At 66.2% G+C, this 23,241-nt stretch overlaps 1 protein-coding gene across 1 annotated transcript; it reads right to left on the bottom strand.

Annotated features, from left to right (window-relative positions):
• Positions 1 to 1,469: 1,469 nt before the first annotated feature.
• PC (pyruvate carboxylase) lies at positions 1,470 to 23,237 on the bottom strand (the record flags this gene model as incomplete). Its single annotated transcript, XM_074167772.1, is given in 18 exon segments — positions 1,470 to 1,610; positions 2,897 to 3,049; positions 3,051 to 3,146; positions 4,516 to 4,695; positions 5,342 to 5,586; positions 6,247 to 6,496; positions 7,777 to 8,017; positions 9,703 to 9,859; positions 10,891 to 11,112; positions 12,028 to 12,117; positions 12,977 to 13,121; positions 14,025 to 14,207; positions 16,070 to 16,232; positions 17,230 to 17,348; positions 18,704 to 18,855; positions 19,679 to 19,796; positions 21,913 to 22,058; positions 23,066 to 23,237. Coding segments are annotated over 18 exon segments (2,973 nt in total), but the record flags the coding sequence as incomplete, so codon positions are not given.
• Positions 23,238 to 23,241: the final 4 nt, after the last annotated feature.

Here is a 23,241-nt window from a genome sequence, read left to right as displayed (position 1 = left end):
GGGGGAAGGGAAAAAAAAAAAAAAAGGGGGGGGGAAGGGGGGAAGGGAGGGTAAGGGGGGGGCGGTGTTGTGTCCCCCCCAGACCCCCTTGTGTCTCCCTGTGTCCCCCAAGATCCCCCTGTGTCCCCCAAGACCCCCCCGTGTCCCCCAAGAAAGGGGAAAAGGGGAGGGGTAAGGGGGGAGGGTTGTGTCCCTCCAGACCCTCTTGTGTCCCCCAAGACCCACTTGTGTCCCCCAGAACCCCCCAACCCCCCCCCCCGTGTCCCCCCAAACCCCTCTGTGTCCCCCAAACCCCTCTGTGTCCCCCAAACCCTTCTGTGTCCCCCAAGACCTCCCCATGTCCCCCCCAAACCCTCTTGTGTCCCCTGAGACCCCCCCTCGTGTCCCCCAAGAAAGGGGAAAAGGGGGGCATAAGGGGGGGGGTGCTGTGTCCCCCCCGACCCCCCTTGTGTCCCCCAGAACCCCCCCAAACACCCCTATGTCCCCCAAGACCCCCTTGGGTCCCCCAGAACCCCCCCAAGCCCTCCTGTGTCCCCCCAAACCCCTCTGTGTCCCCCGAGACCCCCCCTCATGTCCCCCAAGAAAGGGGAGAAAGGGGAAAAGGAGAGGAGTGAATGGGGGGGGTTTTGTGTCCCCCTACACCCCCTTGTGTCCCCCAAGACCCCCCCGTGTCCCCAAGGACCCCCCTCATGGCCCCCAGACCTCACCTGTGTCCCCCAACCCCTTCCAAGACCCCCCCAAACCCCCCCCGGCCCCCCCCGCCATGCCCTGAGTGTCTCGCACGAGGATGGAGCACAGTTGCCCATCAAGTTCCAACAAAACCTCCCCCCGTCATCCCCCCAGCCCCCCCCAAGACTCCCCCAAAACCCCCTCAGACCCCCCCCCTCAGGCCCCCCCCATGACCCCTCAACCCCCCCTACCCCCCCCCCCCCAGACTCCCCCCCTTTCCTGGCCTTAGTCCTGCATGAGGATGGAGCATCGTTGCCCATCGAGCTCCAAGAAAACCTGCCCCCATTATCCCCCCAGCCCCCCCTGAGATCCCCCCAGAGCCCCCTCAGACCCCCCCCCCCAGACCCCCCCATGACCCTTCAACCCCCCTAAGACACCCCCAAACCCCTTCCAGGCCCCCCCCCCCAAGCCCCAAGTTTCCTTCATGAGGATGGAGCACAGTTGCCCATCGAGCTCCAAGAAAACCTGCCCCCATCATCCCCCCAGCCCCCCCGAGACCCCCCCAAAACCCCCTCAGACCCCCCCCCTCAGGCCCCCCCATGACCCCTCAACCCCCCTACCCCCCCCCAGACTCCCCCCCTTTCCTGGCCTTAGTCCCTGCATGAGGATGGAGCACCGTTGCCCATCGAGCTCCAAGAAAACCTGCCCCCATTATCCCCCCAGCACCCCCTGAGATCCCCCCAAAACCCTCTTAGACCCCCCCCCCCCCGGCCCCCCTCTGCCCCCCCCCGGCCCCCCACCTTCAGGGCCTGGGTGTCCCGCACGAGGATGGAGCGCAGTTGCCCGTTGAGCTCGAAGAAAACCTCCCGCTGCCCCGCGGCGTTGAGGTCCCCCAGGGCCAGCGCCTTGATGTGCAGCGTCTTCCCCCGCTCCAGCTCCACCTGCGCGTGCCAGGGGCGAGTGTGCAAGGGGGCGAGTGTGCAAGGGGCCAAGTGGGGACGGGGGAGAGTGTGCAAGGGGGTGGGTGTGCAAGGGGGCAAGTGTGCAAGGGGGTGGGTGAGCAAGGGGGTGGGTGAGCAAGGGGCCAAGTGGGGACGGGGGAGGGTGTGCAAGGATGAGTGTGCAAGGGGGTGGGTGTGGAAGGGGGTGAGTGTGCAAGGGGGCGAGTGTGCAAGGGGGTGGGTGTGCAAGGGGGCGGGTGAGCAAGGGGCCAAGTGGAGACGGGGGAGGGTGTGCAAGGGATGAATGTGCAAGGGGCTGGGTGTGCAAGGGGGTGGGTGTGCAAGGGGGCGAGTGTGGCAAGGGGGTGGGTGTGCAAGGGGGTGGGTGTGCAAGGGGGCGGGTGAGCAAGGGGCCAAGTGGGGACGGGGGAGGGTGTGCAAGGGATGAGTGTGCAAGGGGGTGGGTGTGGAAGGGGGTGGGTGTGGAAGGGGGCGAGTGTGCAAGGGGGTGGGTGTGCAAGGGGGTGGGTGTGCAAGGGGCCAAGTGGAGACGGGGGAGGGTGTGCAAGGGATGAGTGTGCAAGGGGGTGGGTGTGCAAGGGGTGGGTGAGCAAGGGCCCAAGTGTGGAATGGTGTGGGCAAAGGGGTGGGCGTGCAAGGAGGTAGGTGAGCGACGGGTGGGTGCAAGGGATGAGTGTGCAAGAGGTGGGTGTGCAAGAGGGAGGGTGTGCAACGGACTAGGCATGCAAAGGGTGAGCGTGCAAGGGGTGGGTGTGCAAGGGGGTGGGTGTGCAAAGGTTCCCCTCCATTCCCCTCCCAGTGCCCTCCAGTTCCCTCCCAGTGCCCCCCACTCTCCTTCCAGTGCCTCCCAGTGCCCTCCCAGTGCCTCCCAGTCCCCTCCAGTCTCCTTCCAGTACCTCCCAGTGCCCCCCAGTTCCCTTCCAGAGCCCCCCAGTCTCCTCCAGTCTCTTCCCAGTGGCCCCTAGTCCCCTCCAAGTGCCTCCCAGTCCCCTCCAGTTTCTTTCCAGTGCCTACCAGTGCCCTGCAGTCCCCTTCCAGTGCCTTTCAGTGCCTTCCAGCCCCCTCCCAGTGCTGCCCAGTCCCCTCCCACTGCCTCCCAGTCTCCTTCCAGTACTCCCCAGTGCCCTCCAGTCCCCTTCCAGTGCCTTCCAGTGCCCCCCAGTCTCGTCCAATCCCCTCCCAGTGCCCTCTACTCCCCTCCCTGTGCCCTCCAGTCCTCTCCAGTCCCCTCCCAGTGCCCCCAGTGCCTCCCAAACCCGCCCCACCTCGAACTCCTCGGCGATGGTGGGCCCCTCGAGGAAGAGGCGGGTGCCCAGGCAGGAGACGGGGCCGAAGGTGGAGGTGAAGGTGCGGAACTCATCGTAGACTTTGGGGTACAGGGCGGCCGAGAGCAGGTCCTCGGGGGCGGGGGGGGGCCCCGTGCCGCGCCCCCAGCTCCTTCCCCAGCGCCTCGAAATCCAGCGGCGGCAGCGAAGCCCCCGGTCGCCCCTCGACGCGGGGCAGGTCCTTCAGTACCTGTAGCAGGGGGGAGGTGAGGGGGGGGGGGGGGAATTGAAGGGCGTTGGCATAGCAACCGGGGGGGCTGGGTGCCGTGGTAACCAGATGTGGGGGTGGCGGTAGGGACCGCAGCATCCTGCCCTGGGTTCGTTGCTAGGGTCTCGTTGCTAGGGACCAGTGCTGTGGGGACCTGTTGCTAGGGACCGGTGCCATGACAACCACCACAGGGACCCATCGCTAGGGACCGGTACCGTGGCAACTGGTAGTGGGACGTGTTGCTAGGGGCCGGTGCCATGACAACCACCACAGGGACCTGTTGCTAGGGGCTGGTGCCATGACAACCACCACAGGGACCCGTCGCTAGGGACCAGTACCGTGGCAACTGGTAGTGGGACGTGTTGCTAGGGGCTGGTGCCATGGCAACCTTCACTGGGACCCGTTGCTAGGGACCAGTACCGTGGCAACTGGTAGTGGGACTTGTTGCTAGGGACCCGTGCCATGACAACCACCACAGGGACCCGTCGCTAGGGACCGGTACCGTGGCAACTGGTAGTGGGACTTGTTGCTAGGGGCCGGTGCCATGACAACCACCACAGGGACCTGTTGCTAGGGGCTGGTGCCATGACAACCACCACAGGGACCCGTCGCTAGGGACCAGTACCGTGGCAACTGGTAGTGGGACTTGTTGCTAGGGGCTGGTGCCATGGCAACCTTCACTGGGACCCGTTGCTAGGGTCTGGTGGTGTGGGGCCCCGTTGCTCGGGACCGCTGCTACGGCAACCAGCACAGGGACCCGTTGCTAGGGTCGGGTGCCATGGCAACCAGACATAGGGACTCGTTGCTAGGGACTGGTGCTGTGGGGACCCGTTGCTAGGTACTGGTGCCATGGCAACCTGGAGTGGGTCCCGTTGCTATGGTTGGGTGCCATGGCAACGGCCCCCAGTAAACCCTCCGAGTGCCTCCCAGCCCCCTCCATCTCCTCCCAGTGCCTCCCAGTCCCCTCCAGTGCCTCCCAGTGCCTTCCCAAAGCCCTCCCATCTCTTCCCACTCCCCTCCAGTGCCCCCTCAGCCCCCTTCATCTCCTCCCAGTCCCCTCCAGTGCCTCCCAGTCTCTTCCCAGTGCCTCCCAGTACCCTCCCATCTCCTCCCAGTGCCTCCCAGTCCCTTCCCAGTGCCTCCCAATGCCCTTCCAGTCCCCTCCAGTGCCTCCCAGTCCCTTCCCAGTGCCTCCCAGTCCCCTCCCATCTCCTCTCAGTGCCTCCCAGTACCCTCCCATCTCCTCTCAGTGCCTCCCAGTCCCTTCCCAGTGCTTCCCAGTGCCCTCCCATCTCCTCCCAGTGCCTCCCAGTCCCTTCCCAGTGCCTCCCAGTGCCCTCCCAGTACTCACCCGGGAGCGGAAGGGCTCGGGGAAGCCCCCCGGGGGGATTCCGATGTGCCCCTGGAGGAACTCCACGACGGAGAGGGGGAAGGAGAGCTCGTCTGCCCGCGCCTCCACCTCCTCCCGCGACAGCCCATTCTGCACCATGAACTGCGCCAGGTCCCCCACCACCTTCGAGGACGGCGTCACCTGCGCCCGGCAAGGTCACCCCAAGGGTGTCACCACGTGGGGTCACCTCACGGTGTCACACCACTACGCTCCTCCCCTAGGGATCCTTCCTAGGGATGGGGAGCGGCTCACCCCATGGAGAACTCAACCCATGGAGACCACCCAACCCGCAGGTACCACCTCATGGAGACCATCTACCCCATAGAGAACACCCTATGGAGACCACCCACCCCATTGAGACCACCTCATGGAGACCATCTAACTCATGGAGACAATCTACCCCACGGTGACCACCCTATGGAGACCAGCTACCTCATGGAGACCATCCTATGGAAACCACCCACCCCATAGAAATCACCTACCCCACGGACCTCATCCTATAGAGACCAACATATCCCGTGGAGACAACTCACCCCATGGACACCACTCACCTCACAGACATCACCCCAGGGAGACCATCTCACCCCATGGTGATGATCCTACCCCATGGAGACCACCTACCCCATGGAGACCACCCTACAGAGACCATCCAAACCCATGGAGACCACCCACCCCGTGGAGACCACCTATTCCACAGAGACCATCTCCATCAACAGCACCCCATGGAGATCACCTCCTCCATAGAGATCCCCTCATGAAGACCACCCCCAACCCCTCCCAGCCCCACCTTAATGAGGTCCCCGAGGATCTTGTTGGCTTCAGTGTAGGCTCTCTTGACCTCCTTAAACTTGTGGCCCAGCCCCATGGCGTGGGCCTGGAAGTGGAGGTTGGTGTATTGTCCCCCCGGGATCTCGTTCTCGTAGACGTCCGCGTTGCCCGACTTCATGGTGGCCGTGCAGTCGAAGGCGGCGTAGAGCCCCCGCGCCCCCTCCCAGTACTCGCTGTACTCAAACACCCGCTCCAGCGCGATGCCTGCGGGGTGACACGGCTAGGGGTCACCCATGGGTGGGAGACCTCATGGGGACACCGTGGGGAAAGGTGGCCATGGGTTGGGGGCCACCGTGGTTGAGGGACGTCATGGATTGGGCATAATGTCATGACCGAGGTGGCATCACCACAGCCATAGTGCTATTGCCGTGACCACGGTGGCATCACCATGGCCATGGGCCCATCAACGTGGCCAAGATGGCACCTCCATGACCACGGTGGCACCTCCGCGGCCATGTCACCACCTCCATGACCACATCACCACCTCCATGACCATGGTGACACCTCCATAACCATGTCACCACCTTCATGACCATGTTGCCATTGCCAAGACCATGGTGGGACCCACAACTACGGCACCACCTCCCTGACCATGTTGCCGCCTCCATGACCATGGTGGCACCTCCATGATCATAGCGCCACCTCCATGACCATGCTGCTACCTCCATGACCATGGTGGCACCTCCCTGACCATGTTGCCACCTCCTTGGCCATGGTGGCACCTCCATGACCATGTCACCACCTCCACGGCCACCTCGCCATTGCTAAGACCATGGTGGGACCTCCACGACCATGGTGGCACCTCCATAACCACATCCCCACCTCCAAAGACCACGACGGCCCCTCCACGGGGGTGTCCCCTACCTGTGTCCAGGGGGGTCCCGCGGGCGCAGGCCACCAAGGCGCCCATGCTGGGTTGGGAGGTCATGCCGGACATGGCGTCCACGGCAACGTCCACCACGTCGGCGCCGGCGTTGGCGGCCGCCAACATGGAGGCGACGCCGGCCCCCGCCGTGTCGTGGGTGTGGACGTGGATGGGCACCTCGGGGAACTGCTCCCGAAGGGCCCCCACCAGCAACCGGGCGGCCGCCGGCGTCAGCAGCCCCGCCATGTCCTTGGGGGGGGGGGACGGGACACATTAGGGGTCAGGGGGGGTCATTGGGGGGGGGTCACAGGGGTCATAGGGACCCCCACATCTCCATCTGCCCTCCCACCCAGGAGTTGCCCCAACGTGTCTTGAGGGAGGAGGGGACACCCCAAAGTCACCTCCCAGCCCCCCAGGATCCTCAATTCCCCCCCCCCCCCAGATCCCCAAATACTCCCTCCCAGAGCCCCCCCAAATCCCCTTCCACTCCCCAAATTCCCCCTCCCAGCCCCCCAAGACCCCCCCACAAACCCCCTCACTCCCCTCTCAGATCCCCAAGACCCCCAAATCCCCCCCTCTCCTCCATCCGATCCCCCCTCCCAGCCCCCTAAATCCCTCCCGCCAGCCCCCCAAGACCCCCAAATCCCTCCCCCCAGGACCCCCAAACCCCCCTCCCATCCCTTCATCCCCCCTCCCACCCCCCCCAAAACCCCCTCCCAGCCCCTCATTCCCCCTCCCAACCCCCCCAAACCCTCCTTCCATCCCTTCATCCCCCCTCCCACCCCCCCCAAAACCCCCTCCCAGCCCCTCATTCCCCCTCCCAACCCCCCCAAACCCTCCTTCCATCCCTTCATCCCCCCTCCCACCCCCCCCAAAACCCCCTTCTAGCCCCTCATTCCCCCTCCCAACCCCCCCAGGACCCCCAAAACCCCCTCCCATCCCTTCATCCCCCCTCCCACCCCCCCCAAAACCCCCTCCCAGCCCCTCATTCCCCCTCCCAACCCCCCCAGGACCCCCAAACTCTCCTCCCATCCCTTCATCCCCCCTCCCAGCCCCCCAAAACCCCCTCCCAACCCCCCCAGGACCCCCAAACCCTCCTCCCATCCCTTCATCCCCCCTCCCAGCCCCTCATTCCTCCTCCCAACCCCCCCAGGACCCCCAAACCCCCCTCCCATCCCTTCATCCCCCCTCCCACCCCCCCCAAAACCCCCTTCCAGCCCCTCATTCCCCCTCCCAACCCCCCCAGGACCCCCAAACCCCCCTCCCATCCCTTCAACCCCCTTCCCCCCCCCCCAAAACCCCCTCCCAGCCCCTCATTCCCCCTCCCAACCCCCCCAAACCCTCCTTCCATCCCTTCATCCCCCCTCCCACCCCCCCCAAAACCCCCTTCCAGCCCCTCATTCCCCCTCCCAACCCCCCCAGGACCCCCAAACCCCCCTCCCATCCCTTCATCCCCCCTCCCAGCCCCTCATTCCCCCTCCCATCTCCCCAACCCCCCCCCCCCCCAAGTCGTCGTCCCCCCCCCAAACCTTGATGCAGAGGATGTGGGTGCCGGCGGCCACCAGCTCGCGGGCCAAGCCCAGGTAGTAGTCGAGGCTGTACTTGGTGCGGGAGGGGTCGGCCACGTCCCCGGTGTAGGACAGGGCGGCCTCCACCACCGCCCCCGCCCGCCCCGCGGCCTCCACCCCCAGCACCAGGTTGGGGATGTAGTTGAGGGCATCGAAGACTCGGAAAATGTCCATCCCGTTGGCCACCGCCACCTCGCAGAAGCTGGGGAACGGGATTTAGGGGGAGTCTGGGGGTCCCCATGTCCCCTCATGTCCCCTCATCTCCCCATGACACCTCAACCCTTCATGACCCACCATGTTCTGGTGTCCCTTCATCCCTCCGTGATCTCCCATGGCCTCATGACCCCTCATCCCACCATATTCCCCCATGTCCCTGATGTCCCCTGTCCCCTCATCCCACCATGTCCTTGATGTCCCCTCATCCCGCCATGTCACCACACATCCCCTCATGTCCCTTCATGTCCCCTCATGTCCCCGTGACACCTCAACCCTTCATGACCCGCCATGTTCTGGTGTCCCTTCATCCCTCCGTGATCTCCTATGGCCTCATGACCCCTCATGTCCCCCCATGCCCTTGATGTCCCCTCATCCCACCGTGTCACCCCATGTCCACCCATGTCCCCTCATGTCCCTTTATCTCCTCACGTTCCCTCAACTCTTCATGACCCGCCGTGTTCTGGTATCCCTTCATCCCTCCGTGATCTCCCATGGCCTCAAGACCCCTCATCCCACCATATTCCTCCATGTCCCCCCATGTCCTTGATGTCCCCTGCCCCCTCACCCCCCCATGTCTGTCCATGTCCCCATGTCCCCTCATCCTCCAATGTCCCCATGACTACTCATCCTTCCATGAGCCCATGTCCCTCACGTTCCAAATGTCCCCTCATCCCTCCGTGTCTCCCCAGTGTCCCCATGTCCCCCCGTATCCCTCCACGTCCCCGCACTGTCCCCGTGTCCCCCCATCCCCCCCGCTCCCCCATCCCTCCACATCTCCCCATGTTCCCACATCTCCCCCCACGTCCCCCTGTGCCCCCACGCCCCCCCAGTGTTCCCGTGTCCCCCATCCCTCCACTTCTCCCCACATTCCCATCTCTCCCACCTCCTCCCCCCGTGTCCCCATGCCCCCCCCATGTGTCCCCACGCCCCCCCAGTGTCCCCGTGTCCCCCATCCCTCCACTTCTCCCCACATTCCCATCTCTCCCACCTCCTCCCCCCGTGTCTCCATGCCCCCCCCATGTGTCCCCACGCCCCCCCAGTGTCCCCGTGTCCCCCATCCCTCCACTTCTCCCCACATTCCCATCTCTACCACCTCCTCCCCCCGTGTCTCCATGCCCCCCCCATGTGTCCCCACGCCCCCCCAGTGTCCCCGTGTCCCCCATCCCTCCACTTCTCCCCACATTCCCATCTCTCCCACCTCCTCCCCCCGTGTCTCCATGCCCCCCCCCATGTGTCCCCACGCCCCCCCAGTGTCCCCGTGTCCCCCATCCCTCCACTTCTCCCCACATTCCCATCTCTCCCACCTCCTCCCCCCGTGTCTCCATGCCCCCCCCATGTGTCCCCACGCCCCCCCAGTGTCCCCGTGTCCCCCATCCCTCCACTTCTCCCCACATTCCCATCTCTCCCACCTCCTCCCCCCGTGTCCCCATGCCCCCCCCATGTGTCCTCACGCCCCCCCAGTGTCCCCGTGTCCCCCATCCCTCCACTTCTCCCCACATTCCCATCTCTCCCACCTCCTCCCCCCTGTGTCCCCACGCCCCCCCAGTGTCCCCGTGTCCCCCATCCCTCCACTTCTCCCCACATTCCCATCTCTCCCACCTCCTCCCCCCGTGTCTCCATGCCCCCCCCATGTGTCCCCACGCCCCCCCAGTGTCCCCAGCCCTTGCTGACCGGTAGATGACGTTGTCGGGGTAGTTGGTGTAGCCGACGGCGTTGGCGCCGCGCAGCAGCATCTGGAAGGGGATGTTGGGGACCAGGCGCCGCAGCTCCCGCAGCCGCTCCCAGGGACACTCGTGCAGGAACCGCATGGCCACGTCGAAGGTGGCGCCTGCCGGACACCGGCCCCCCCCCCAGGTCCTCGTGTGCAAGCCCCGCCCTCCCTCGTGCAAGCCCCACCCCCTAGAACAAACCTCCCCCCTCCCCCCCCCCCCCCCCCCTTGCACAAAGCCTCCACAGCCCAGATCAGCCCCAGTGCTCCCTGTGAAGCCCCGCCCCTCCGGCGAAGCCCCTCCCATCCCACAAAGCTCCGCCCCTGGAGAAGCCCCGCCCTCCAATGAATGCCAACCTGGGTAAGCCCCGCCCCTTAGTGTAACCCCGCCCTCTAGGTGAAGCCCCGCCCCCTCCCCGGGGAGCCCCGCCCCTTGATGGAGCCCTGTGAGTCCCAGCACCAGGAAGGCTCCGCCCCCTCGAAGCCCCGCCCCCTGGGGCATCCCCACCTGGCTGAGCCCAGCACCTCGAGGCTCCGCCCCCTTTAGACCACGCCCCTTCAGTGAAGCCCCGCCCCCTGGCAGGGCCACCCAGGCGACTCCCACATGTGCCAGCCCATGGGTGGACCTGGGGGGGGACCCCACCCTTCTAGGCCCCGCCCACCTAGACCACACCCCCTCAACGAAGCTCCGCCCCCTGGTCCATCCCTACCCAGATGAGCCCCACATTCCCCAGCCCCATAGCGCCCCCCCCCAGTGCCCCACCCCCTGGGACCCCACCCGGCCCCGCCCACCTAGACCACGCCCTCTTGTCTAAGCTCCTCCCCCTGCATGAAGCCCCGCCCCCTGGGCCATCGCCACCCCAGGCAACTCCCACATGTGCCAGCCCCTGGGTGAACCTGGGAGGGGGGCAGACCCCGGTCCCCACCCCTGGGACCCCACCCCTCTAGACCACGCCCACCTAGACCACGCCCCCTCAACAAAGCCCCGCCCCCCTGGGCCATCCCCACCCCAGGCAACTCCCACATGTGCCAGCCCCTGGGTGAACCGAGGAGGGGGGGCGGACCCCGGTCCCCGCCCCTTGGACCCCACCCCTTTATGCCCCGCCCCCATGCTCCCCCCCCCTCCCCCCTCAGGCCCCGCCCCTCCTGACCTCCCCAGGTCTCCATGCTGCAGAGGGGGCTGAGGTTGTGGGCGACGAAGGGGGCGACGCGGGCGAGGTCGCGGGTGCGGACGCGGGTGGCCAGCAGGGACTGGTGGGCGTCGCGGAAGGTGGTGTCCGTCAGCAGCAGCCCCCGGTGCGCCCGCACCGCCCGGGCGAAGCCCCCCGGGCCCTCCCGCTCCAGTACCGCACGCAGACCCGCCGGGGGGGGCCCTGCAGCACCAGGGAGAGGGGAGGGGGGAAGGGGGGGGTGTGTGTGTCAGCGGGGAGGGGCGTGCCAAGGCGTGCCGCGCACATGTTAAGCACACACGGCACGTACACGCCGCTGGATGCCACGCGCACCATGCTACGGCACGCCATGAACACGCCACGCACACGCAACGGCACGCCGTGAACATGCGGTGCACACGCAAGCGCGTGCCACGCACACGTGCCGTGGACACACACCACGCACACGAAACAGGATGCCACGCATATGCGATAGCACACCATGAACGTGCCATGCACACGCAAGGGCACGCCATGCACATGTGCCATGGACATGCTAGGGCACGCCATACACACGCTATGGCACAGCACAAACATGTCAAGCACATGCCAGAGCATACCATACAAATGCTACAGCATGCCATGAACATGCCATGGACATGCAAGGGCACGCCATGCACATGTGCCATGGGCACGCTATGGCACGCCAGGCACATGCCAAATACATATGCCATGCACATGAAACAGGATGCCATGCATATGCGATAGCATGCCATGAACATGCCATGCACACGCAAGGGCACGCCATGCACATGTGCCATGGACACGCTATGGCACGCCATACACATGCTATGGCATGCCATGCACATGCCAAGCACACACGCCGTGCACACGCCACAGGATGCCATGCACACGCTATAGCACCCCATGAACGTGCCAAGCACATGCCACAGTATGCCATACACATGCTGTGACATGCCATGCACACGCCAAGCACATGCCAAGGCATGCTGTGCGCACACCAAGCTCACGCCACGCGCACGCCATGCGCACGCCACGGTGTGCCATGCACATGCAATATGACCACCCCATGCACATGCCACGCACACACTATGACACGCCACGCACACGCCAGCTCACCCATGGGCACCGGGGGGGGGTTGGGCTCCATCAGCGCCGCCTTGGCCTTGACGGGGAGGGGGGTGCTGGGGCCGTTCACCATCACGTGACCTGGGGGGGGGGGGGGAAACACGTGACACATGGTTGGGGGGGGGGTGTCAGGAACCCCCAAAACTCAGGGGAGCCCCCCCAGGGCCTCAGGGCTCCCCCCGAAGCCCTGAAAGCCCCCCCAGACTCCCCCAAGATCCCCCACAGCCCCCCCACCAAAGACCACTTAGAGCCCCCAGGGCTCCCCAGTACCCCCCCCCATGGACCCCTAAAGACCCCTCCCATCCCCCCCAAGGGACCCCTCAGAGCCCCCAGTGCCCCCCAGTACCCCCCCAGGGACCCCTTAGAGCCCCCAGTGCCCCCCAGTACCCCCCCAGGGACCCCTAAAGACCCCTCCCATCCCCCCCAAGGGACCCCTCAGAGCCCCCAGTGCCCCCCAGTACCCCCCCAGGGACCTCTTAGAGCCCCCAGTGCATCCCTGTACCCCCCCATGGACCCCTAAAGACCCCTCCCAGCCCCCCCCAGGGACTCCTTAGAGCCCCCAGGGACCCCCAAGACCCCTCCCAGAACTCTCAAAGCCCCCTAAAAGCCCCCAAGCCCCCCCCCCAAAGACCCCTTAGAGCCCCCAGGGCCCCCTAGTACCCCCCCAGGGACCCCTAAAGACCCCTCCCATCCCCCCCAAGTGACCTCTTAGAGCCCCCAGTGCCCCCCCAGGGACCCCTAAAGACCCCTCCCAGCCCCCCCCAGGGACCCCTTAGAGCCCCCAGTGCCCCCCAGTACCCCCCCAGGGACCTCTAAAGACCCCTCCCAGCCCCCCCAGGGACCCCTTAGAGCCCCCAAGTCCCCCCAAGACTCCTCCCAGCCCCCTCAAAAGACTCCTTAGAGCCCCAAGGCCCCCCCCCCCCCCCCAGCCCCCCCATACCCAGGTAGTGAAGCAGCTTCTGGGCCCGATTCTGGCCGGGGCGCAGGTGGAAGAGTTCGGGGTTCTCGTCGATGAACTGGGTGTCGGCGGCGCCCCCCAAAAACTGGGGGTGGGCCAGGACGTTCTGCAGGAACGGGATGTTCGTCTGCGGGAGATGGCGTCCGTCAGTGTGCGATGCACGAGGAGGAGCGGGCATCATCCCCCCCCCCCCCCTTCTCGTGCGACGCACCAGGGTGGGATGTCCCCCTCATATAACACACGGGGACCCCGGTGCGTGTTAGAGCACCCCAAAACCCATCTGAGCCCCATCAAAGACCCCCTTAGACCCCCCCCCAGACACGTGTTGCACGAGGGACCTTGGGTGTTGCACGAGAGCTCCTCCATTATCCCCCTCCTCTGTGCCTGGCACACCCCCCTCATTGCATGTTGCACAAGGGCCCCCGTGCAACATGAGAACCCCCCCAACACTCCCCTGGAACATCTGCCCCCCATCCTGCTCCTTGTGCATTGCACAAGAGCCCCCCCAAACCTCCCCGGCGCATCGGCCAACACCCTGTGCATCTCCCCCCTCCTCGTGCATTGCACAAGAGCCCCCCAACTCCCTTGTGCATCACACAAGGCTCCCTTCCCAAACCCCTCTGGTGCATCCCCACACCCCCGTGCATTGCACAAGAGCCCCCCCAATACCCTCCTATGCCTCCTCCCTCCTCGTGCATCGCACAAGAGCCCCCCCAATATCTCCTGGTGCATCTCCCCCCACCATGCATTGCACAAGAGCCCCCCAACTCCCTTGTGCATCACACAAGAGCCCCCCCAACCCTCCTGGTGCATCCCCACACCCTCGTGCATTGCACAAGAGCCCCCCCAATACCCTCCTGTGCCTCCTCCCTCCTCGTGCATCGCACAAGAGCCCCTGCAACCCCCCTGGCGCATCCCCACACCCTCGTGCATCGCATAAGCGCCCCCCCCAACACCCTCCTGGTGCATCCCCCCCCTCCCCCCTCCCCTCCTCGTGCATCGCACGACTACCCCCTCACCCCGGCCCCACCTTGACCCCCCGGATGCGGAACTCGGCCAGGGCCCGGCTCATCTTGGCGGCCGCCGCTGGCTGATCGGGGCCGTGGGCCACCACCTTCACCAGCAGCGAGTCGTAGTGGGGGGAGATGAGGGCCCCCTGGAAAGCCGAGGCCCCGTCCAGCCGGATCCCCATCCCTTCGCCGCTGCGGAACACCTGCCGGCACCCCCACACCCTATAGACAGCCCTATAGGCACCCCCGGGCCCTATAGGGTCCTTAGAGCCCCTATAGAGCCTCTTAGGGGCACCCACCCCACCTCACAGAGGCTCCAGTGGGGACCGACCCGCCCCGCAGAGCCCCTATAGAGCCTCATCTTGGGACCTCTGAACCCTATAGACAGCTCTATAGGTGACCCCGGGCCCTATAGGGTCCTTGGAGCCCCTATAGAGCCTCTTAGGGGCACCCACTCCACCTCACAGAGGCTCCAGTGGGGACCCACCCGCCCCGCAGAGCCCCTATAGAGCCTCATCTTGGGACCTCTGAACCCTATAGACAGCTCTATAGGTGACCCCGGGCCCTATAGGGTCCTTGGAGCCCCTATAGAGCCTCTTAGGGGCACCCACCCCACCCCACAGAGGCTCCAGTGGGGACCCACCCGCCCCGCAGAGCCCCTATAGAGCCTCATCTTGGGACCTCTGAACCCTATGGAGAGCTCTATAGGTAACCCCGGGCCCTATAGGGTCCTTGGAGCCCCTATAGAGCCTCTTAGGGGCACCCACCCCACCCCACAGAGGCTCCAGTGGGGACCCACCCGCCCCGCAGAGCCCCTATAGAGCCTCATCTTGGGACCTCTGAACCCTATAGACAGCTCTATAGGTAACCCCGGGCCCTATAGGGTCCTTGGAGCCCCTATAGAGCCTCTTAGGGGCACCCCCCCACCCCACAGAGCCCCTATAGAGCTTCCTACAAGCACCTATCGATTCCAAAGAGCCTCGATAGAGCCTCATATAGGCACCCCCAAACCCTATAGACAGCGCTATAGGCGTCCCCGGGCCCTATCGCCCCGTCCTTAGAGCCCCTATAAAGCCTCTTAGGGGCACCCCCCCCACCCCACAGAGGCCTCTATGGGTAACCCCCAGCCTATAAAGAACCTGTAGAGCCTCCTATAGGCACCTATAGATCCTATAGGGTGCCACAGAGCCCCTAAAGAACCTGCTACGGGCACCCAATGCGGGGGTCCCAAAGGGGAGTCCCAAGGGGGCGCTCCAAGGGGGATCCCAAGGAGTGGGTCCCGAGGGGGGGTCCCAAGGAGGGGGGGTCTCAAGGGGGTCCTACGGAGGGTCTCAAGGGGTCCCAAGGCCAGATTCCAAGGGGTCCCATGGGGGAATCCCAAGAGGGGGGTCCCAAGGGGGGTTCCGAACAAGGGGAGCCCCAAGGGGGTCCCAAAGAGGTTTCCAAGGGGTCCCAAGGGGGGGTTCCCAAAAGGGGGTTCCCGAGGGTGTTCCCAAGGTGATCCTACGGAGCTCCCAAGGGGGCGTCCCAAGGGGTGGTCCCAAGAGAGTGTTCCCAAAGGGGGGTCCCAAAGGGGGGTCCCAAGGGAGGGTTCCCAAGGTGGGGGGGTCCCAAGGGGAAAGTCCAAAGGGAATCCTATGGAGGTCCCAAGGGGGAGTCCCATGGGGAGTCTGAAGGGGGGGCTCCAAGGGGGATCCCAGGGGGTGGGTCCCAAGGGGGGCTCCCAAGGGGGAGGTCCCAAAGGGGTCCTATGGAGGGTCTCAAGGGGTCCCAAGGCGGGATTCCAAGGGGTCCCATGAGAGGATCCCGAAGGGGGGGTCCCAAGGTGGGGTCCCAAGAGGAACATCCCAAGGGGTGGTCTCAAGGGAGGGTTCCCAAGGTGGGGGGGGGGATCCCAAGTGGAAAGTCCCAAGGGAATCCTATGGAGGTCCCAAGGGGGAGTCCCTTGGAGGGTCCCAAGGCGGGGGTTCCAGGAGGGTTTCCAAGGGAGGGTCTCAAGGGGGGGGATTCCTGAGGGAGGTCCCAAGGAGGGGGGTGGGGGGTGGGGGTGTCACATTGGGGGCACCTCGATGCGGCCGGTGTCGGGCTGGAACCCGCGGGCGGGGTCCTCGGTGGTGACGCGGCACTGGATGGCGCAGCCGTTCACCCGGATGCTCTCCTGGCGCAGCCCCAGCTCCGGCAGCGACCGCCCCGCGGCCACCTGCAGCTGCGCGTGGACCAGGTCCACGCTGCCCGGGGGTCATCGGGGGGGGGGGGGGGGTACCCAGGTATTTGGGGGGACCCCGGTATTTGGGGCGACCCAGGAGTTCAGGGGGGGACCCAGGTGTTTGGGGACCAGAGCACCCCACATCCCTCCAGGGACCCAGATCCATCCTGTAACCTCCCAACCCCAGGGACCCAGGTATCTGGGGGGGGGACCCAGGTGTTCAGGGGGGGCACCCAGGAGTTTGGGGGGAGGCCAGGGGTATCCACGGGGACCCAGGTCTTTGGGGGGACCCAGGTGTTTGGGGACCAGAGCACCCCACATCCCTCCAGGGACCCAGATCCATCCTGCAACTTCCAAACCCCAGGGACCCAGGTATCTGGGGGGGGACGCAGGTGCTCGGGGGGGACACAGGCATTCGGGGGGGCACCCAAGAGTTTGGGGGGGGGGCAGGAGTTCAGGGGGGGACCCAGGAGTTCAGGGGGGGGACCCAGGTGTTTGGGGACCAGAGCGTCCCACATCCCTCCAGGGACCCAGATCCATCCTGTAACCTCCCAACCCCAAGGACCCAGGTATCTGGGGGGGGGACCCAGGCGTTCAGGGGGGGCACCCAGGAGTTTGGGGGGGGGGGCAGGAGTTCAGGGGGGGACCCAGGAGTTCAGGGGGGGGGACCCAGGTGTTTGGGGACCAGAGCACCCCACATCCCTCCAGGGACCCAGATCCATCCTGTAACCTCCCAACCCCAAGGACCCAGGTATCTGGGGGGGGGACCCAGGCGTTCAGGGGGGGCACCCAGGAGTTCAGGGGGGGGCCACCCAGGCATCCAAGCACCCCCCCACTCCACCCCCCATCTTCCTGAGGACCCAGGCACCCGGGTGCCCCCTCCCTCCACCCTTTACACCCTCCATCCTCCCCGGGGAATCCAGGCACCCGGGGGAGGGAGGCGGGGGGGGGACGGGGACGGGGGACCCCCAGGCATCCGGGTGCCCCCTCCCCACTCCCCCCCAGGGGACATCACTCACTCGGTGATCTCCTCGGTGACCGTGTGCTCCACCTGCAGCCGGGAGTTGACCTCGATGAAGTAGTAATCCCCGCTCTGATCCACCAGGAATTCCACCGTCCCCGCGTTCTCGTAGCCCACCTGCGTGACACACACCCCCCCCCCCCCCCAGCATCAGTCCCGGTGAAGGGGGGGGGGGGGTGTGTCCCCCCGATACCTGGGGGTCCCCCCCCCAGACACCTGGATCCCCTCTCCTGATGCCTGGATCCCCCGAGACACCCAGATTCCTGGGTGTCCCCCCCAACCCCCTGATGCCCCCAGGGATGGATGCACGTCCCTTCTCCACACTCCTGGGTCCCCCCCCCCTCAACTCCTGGGTGTCCCGTCCCCCCCCCCCAATTCCTGGGTGTCCCCCATGGTCTTTTGGGTCCCCCAGGGGGGTGCAGGTCCCCTCCCCGAACTCCTGGGTCCTTCCCGGACTCCAGGGTCCCCCCCAAACTCCTGGGTCCCCTGAGAGCTGGATGCAGGTCCCCTCCCTGGACTCCTGGGTCCCCCCCCCCCCGAATTCCTGGGGTCCCCCCCCCCTGAATTCCTGGGTCCCCCACACCCAATTCTTGGGTCCCCCCATGGTCTTTTGTGTCCCTCCCCAGACCCCTGGGTCCCCCAGGGGTGGGTGCAAGTCCCCTCCCTGAAGTCCTGGGTCCCCCTTCCAACTCCTAGGGCTCCCCCCATCTCCTGGATCCCCTTCCCCAGACTCCAGGGTCCCCCCCAAACTCTTGGGTCCCCCCGGGGATGGATGCAGGTCCCTTCCCCAGACTCCTGTGTTCCCCCCAACCTCCTGGGTGTCCCCCAAACTCCTGGGTGTCCCTCGGATTGCTGGGTCCCCCCAAACTTCTGGGTCCCCCAGGGGATAGATCCATGTCCCTTCCCCGGACTCCTGAGTCCCCCCCAGTCTCCTGGGTGTCCCCCAAATTCCTGGGTCCCCTGATAGCTGGATGTATGTCCCTTCCCTGAACTCCTGGGTCCCCCCCAAACTTCTGGGTCCCCCAGGAGATGGATCCATGCCCCTTCCCTGGACTCCTGGGTCCCCCCCAGACTCCTGGGTCCCCCCGGGGACGGATGCAGGTCCCTTCCCCGGACTCTTGGGTCCCTCCCTGGACTCCTGGGTCCCCCCCAAACTCCAGGGTCCCCCCGCCCTGAACTCCTGGGTCCCCTGAGAGAGGGATGCAGGTCCCTTCCCCGGACTCCTGGGTCCCACCCTGGACTCCTGGGTCCCACCCCCAGATTCCAAGGTTCCCCCCAGACTCCAGGGACCCCCGAGAAATGGATTCACGTCCTTTCCTCTGACTCCTGGGTCCCCCTGAACTCCTGCGTCCCCCGGGAGATGGATCCATGTCCCTTCCCCAGACTCCTGGGTCCCTTTAAGACTCCAGGGTCCCGTCCCCCCCTCCCCAAGATTCCAGGGTCCCCCCTGGGGGACTGGTGGGTGCCGGTACCTGCTGGGCCAGGCGGACGGCGTCACTGGCCAGGCGGGCGCGGAGATCGGGGTGCAGGCGGGCAGCCGGGGCGATCTCCACCACCTTCTGGTGCCGGCGCTGGATGGAGCAATCCCGCTCGTAGAGATGGACCACGTTCCCGTGCTGGTCCCCTGGTGTGTGTTTGGGGGGAGGGAGGGGGGGGGCAGGAGTGAGAGAGGGGGGGGGACCTAGGCATCCTGGCACCCCCACAAGGGACCCACACACCCTCACACCCAAGGACCGGGGTCTCCCGGATGCCTGGGTCCCCCAAACACCCAGAACCCCTGAACACCTGGGTCCCCCAAAGCCCCAGGGCCCCCGCTAAAGCCCCAAGGACACCCCCCCCCCCCCAAAGCCCAAGGGACCCCCTAAAACCCCAGGAACCCCTCCCCTAAAGCCCCAGGGACCCCCCAAAGCCCTGGAGTCCCCCCCAAAGCCCCCAAAGAACCCCCAAAGCCCCAGAGACCCCTCCCAAAGCCCTGGGGTCCCCCTCAAAGCCCTGGGGTTCCCCCCAAAGCCCCAGAGGACCCCCCCTAAAGCCCCCAGGAACCCCCCTCAAAGCCCTGAGGTCCCCCCCAAAGACCCCAAGGACCCCCCAAGCCCCCAGGAACCCCCCTCAAAGCCCTAGGGTTCACCCCAAAGTCCACAGGGACTCCCCTGAAGTCCCCAGAGATTCCCCCCCAAAGCCCTGATGTCCCCCCTGGGACACCATGTCCCCCCGAAGCCCTGGTGTCCCCCCCAAAGCCCCAGAGGACCCCCCTAAAGCCCCCAGAAACCCCCCTCAAGGCCCTAGGGTTCCCTCCGAAGTCCCCAGAGATTCTCCCTAAAGCCGCAAGGCCCCCCCCTAAAGCCCTGGGATCCCCTCCAAAGCCCCCATAGGACCCCCCCAAAGTCCTGGGGTCCCCCTCAAAGCCCCCAGGGACCCCCCCCCAAAGCCCCCCCCTGCCGACGTACCCAGGATCTGGACCTCGATGTGCTGCGGGCGCTCGATGAATTTCTCCACGAAAAGGGCCCCGTTGCCGAAAGCGGCCAAAGCTTCCGAGGTGGCGCGGGAAAAACTCTCCTCCAGCTCCTGCGCACGCCCGGACACGTGGGTGCCCCCCAAAAGCCTGGGTCCCCCCAAACACCTGGGTCCCCCCACCCACTGGGGTCCCCTGGGCACGTTTGGGTCCCCCCCAAACACCTGGGTCCACCCCAGAAGCCTGGGTCCCCCCACCCATTGGTGTCCCCTGGGCACGTTTGGGTCCCCCCCAAACACCTGGGTCCCCCCAAAAACCTGGGTCCCCCCCAAATGCCTGGGTCCCCCCACCCACCAGGGTCCCCTGGGCAGGTCTGGGTCCCCCCTGAACGCCTGGGTCCCCCCCAAACACCTGGGTTCCCCCCAAATGCCTTGGTTCCCCCCACCCACCAGGGTCCCCTGGGCAGGTCTGGATCTCCCCTGAACACCTGGGTCCCCCCCAAAAACCTGGGTTCCCCCCAAAAGCCTGGGTACCCCCCACCCACCAGGGTCCCCTGGGCATGTTTGGGTCCCCCCTGAACACCTGGGTCCCCCCCAAAAACCTGGGTTCCCCCCAAACGCCTGGGTTCCCCCCACCCACCGGGGTCCCCTGGGCACGTTTGGGTCCCCCCCAAACACCTGGGTCCCCCCAAACGCCTGGGTCCCCCCACCCACCGGGGTCCCCTGGGCACATTTGGGTCCCCCCCAAACGCCTGGGTTCCCCCCACCCACTGGGGTCCCCTGGGCACGTTTGGGTCCCCCCCAAACACCTGGGTTCCCCCCAGAAGCCTGGGTCCCCCCACCCATTGGTGTCCCCTGGGCACGTTTGGGTCCCCCCCAAACACCTGGGTCCCCCCAAAAACCTGGGTTCCCCCCAAACGCCTGGGTTCCCCCCAAAAACCTGGGTTCCCCCCACCCACCGGGGTCCCCTGGGCAGGTCTGGGTCCCCCCCAAATGCCTGGGTCCCCCCACCCACCAGGGTCCCCTGGGCAGGTCTGGGTCTCCCCTGAACGCCTGGGTCCCCCCCAAAAACCTGGGTTCCCCCCAAAAGCCTGGGTTCCCCCCACCCACTGGGGTCCCCTGGGCACGTTTGGGTCCCCCGGGCACGTTTGGGTCCCCCCCAAACACCTGGGTCCCCCCAAACGCCTGGGTTCCCCCCACCCACTGGGGTCCCCTGGGCACGTTTGGGTCCCCCCCAAACACCTGGGTCCCCCCCAAACGCCTGGGTTCTCCCCACCCACCGGGGTCCCCTGGGCATGTTTGGGTCCCCCCTGAACACCTGGGTCCCCCCCAAAAACCTGGGTTCCCCCCAAAAGCCTGGGTTCCCCCCACCCACCGGGGTCCCCTGGGCACGTTTGGGTCCCCCCAAACACCTGGGTTCCCCCCACCCACTGGGGTCCCCTGGGCATGTCTGGGTCCCCCCCAAATGCCTGGGTCCCCCCACCCACCAGGGTCCCCTGGGCAGGTCTGGGTCTCCCCTGAACGCCTGGGTCCCCCCCAAAAACCTGGGTTCCCCCCAAAAGCCTGGGTTCCCCCCACCCACCGGGGTCCCCTGGGCACGTGTGGGTCCCCCCCAAACACCTGGGTCCCCCCCAAACGCCTGGGTTCTCCCCACCCACCGGGGTCCCCTGGGCATGTTTGGGTCCCCCCTGAACACCTGGGTCCCCCCCAAAAACCTGGGTTCCCCCACCCACCGGGGTCCCCTGGGCACGTTTGGGTCCCCCCCAAACACCTGGGTCCCCCCAAAAACCTGGGTTCCCCCCAAACGCCTGGGTCCCCCCAAACGCCTGGGTCCCCCCACCCATTGGGGTCCCCTGGGCATGTTTGGGTCCCCCCCAAACACCTGGGTCCCCCCCAAATGCCTGGGTCCCCCCACCCACCAGGGTCTCCCGGGCACGTCTCCCTCCCAGATGCTCGGGTTCCCCCACCCACTGGGCTGCCCAGGCTGGGGGGTGTCCCAGGGTGGGGGTCACAGGGAACTGGGGGTCCCGGATGCCTGGGTCCCACGGCTGGGGGGGGTCCCATGGGTCCTGAACACTGGGGTCCCATGGCTGGGGAGGTCCCGCATGCTGGGGTCCCATGGCTGGGGGTCTCCTGGGGTGGGGGTCCTGGGGAATTGGGGGTCCCGGCCGCCTGGGTCCCATGGTGGGGGGAGTCCCATGGGTCCCGGATGCCCCCCCCCGCCCCGTACCTCAGGGGACCGGACAACCCTCATGCCGCGGCCACCGCCGCCGTGGGCCGCCTTGAAGATAACGGGGAAGCCCACCCGGTGGGCGAATTCCTTCGCCTCCCCCAGCCCCGACACTGGCGTCGGCGTCCCCGGCACCACCGGCACCCCTGGGGGGGGGGGGGGACAACGACGACGACACACCATCAGCACCAGCGTCGGGGACACCCCAATCCTACCCCCCCAGCAACACCCCAATTCCCACCACCTCCCTCCCAGGAACACCCCGGTTCCCACCACCACCACCACTCCCCCCCCCCCCTCCAGGAACCCCCAAACCTCTTGTTTTCCATCACCTTCCCCTGGCACCCAGAGCCCCCCATAACCTCCCTGGAGCCCCCCAATAATGCCAGAGCCCCCCCATAGTCTCCTATACCTCCCCAATAACCCCATAGCCCCCCAACAACCCATATCCCCCCATAGACTCCTGTACCCCCCCAATAACCCCATAGCCCCCCAACAACCCATATCCCCCCCCATAGACTCCTGTACCCCCCCAATAACCCCATAGCCCCCCAACAACCCATATCCCCCCCATAGACTCCTGCACCCCCCCAATAACACCATAGCCCCCCAACAACCCATATCCCCCCCATAGACTCCTGTACCCCCCCAATAACCCCATAGCCCCCCAACAACCCATATCCCCCCCATAGACTCCTGTACCCCCCCAATAATACCATAGCCCCCCAATAACTCTATAGACCCCCCCACAGCCTCCTGTACCCCCCCCCAATAACACCATAGCCCTCCATAATCCCCCCAAATAACCCCATAACTCCCCCATACCCCCCATTACCCCCCCAAATAACCCCATAACTCCCCCATATCTTCCCCAAATAACCCCATAACCCCCCATAAGCCCCCCAGTAACCCCATAACTTCCCCAGATCCCCCTAGAGCCCCCCCAAATAACCGCATAACTCTCCCCTTCCCCCCCCCAACCCCGTACCTCCCCCCTACCCCCCCATAGCTCCCCCAACAACCCCACAATCCCCCAAATAACCCCATAACTTCCCCGTATCCCCCCAAATAACCCCATAGTGCCCCCATAAACCCCCTAATAACCCCATAACTCCCCCCTAGCACCCCCAAAACCCCATGCTCCCCCCCTTACCGGCGGCGATGGCGATGCCACGAGCCTCCACTTTATCCCCCATCTTACGGACGACGTCGGGGGGGGGCCCCACAAAGCGGACCCCCGCGTCCAGGCAGGCCTGGGCAAAGTCGGCTCGCTCCGACAGGAACCCGTATCCCGGGTGGATGGCGTCCACCCCGTTCTCCTGTTGGGGG

Source organism: Numenius arquata, unplaced genomic scaffold, assembly GCF_964106895.1.
Source record: "Numenius arquata unplaced genomic scaffold, bNumArq3.hap1.1 HAP1_SCAFFOLD_1334, whole genome shotgun sequence".
In the NCBI taxonomy this organism is placed as follows: Eukaryota; Metazoa; Chordata; class Aves; order Charadriiformes; family Scolopacidae; genus Numenius; species Numenius arquata.
The sequence above is the reverse complement of the archived record's forward strand: the minus strand, read 5'-3'. Positions and strand labels throughout refer to the sequence as shown.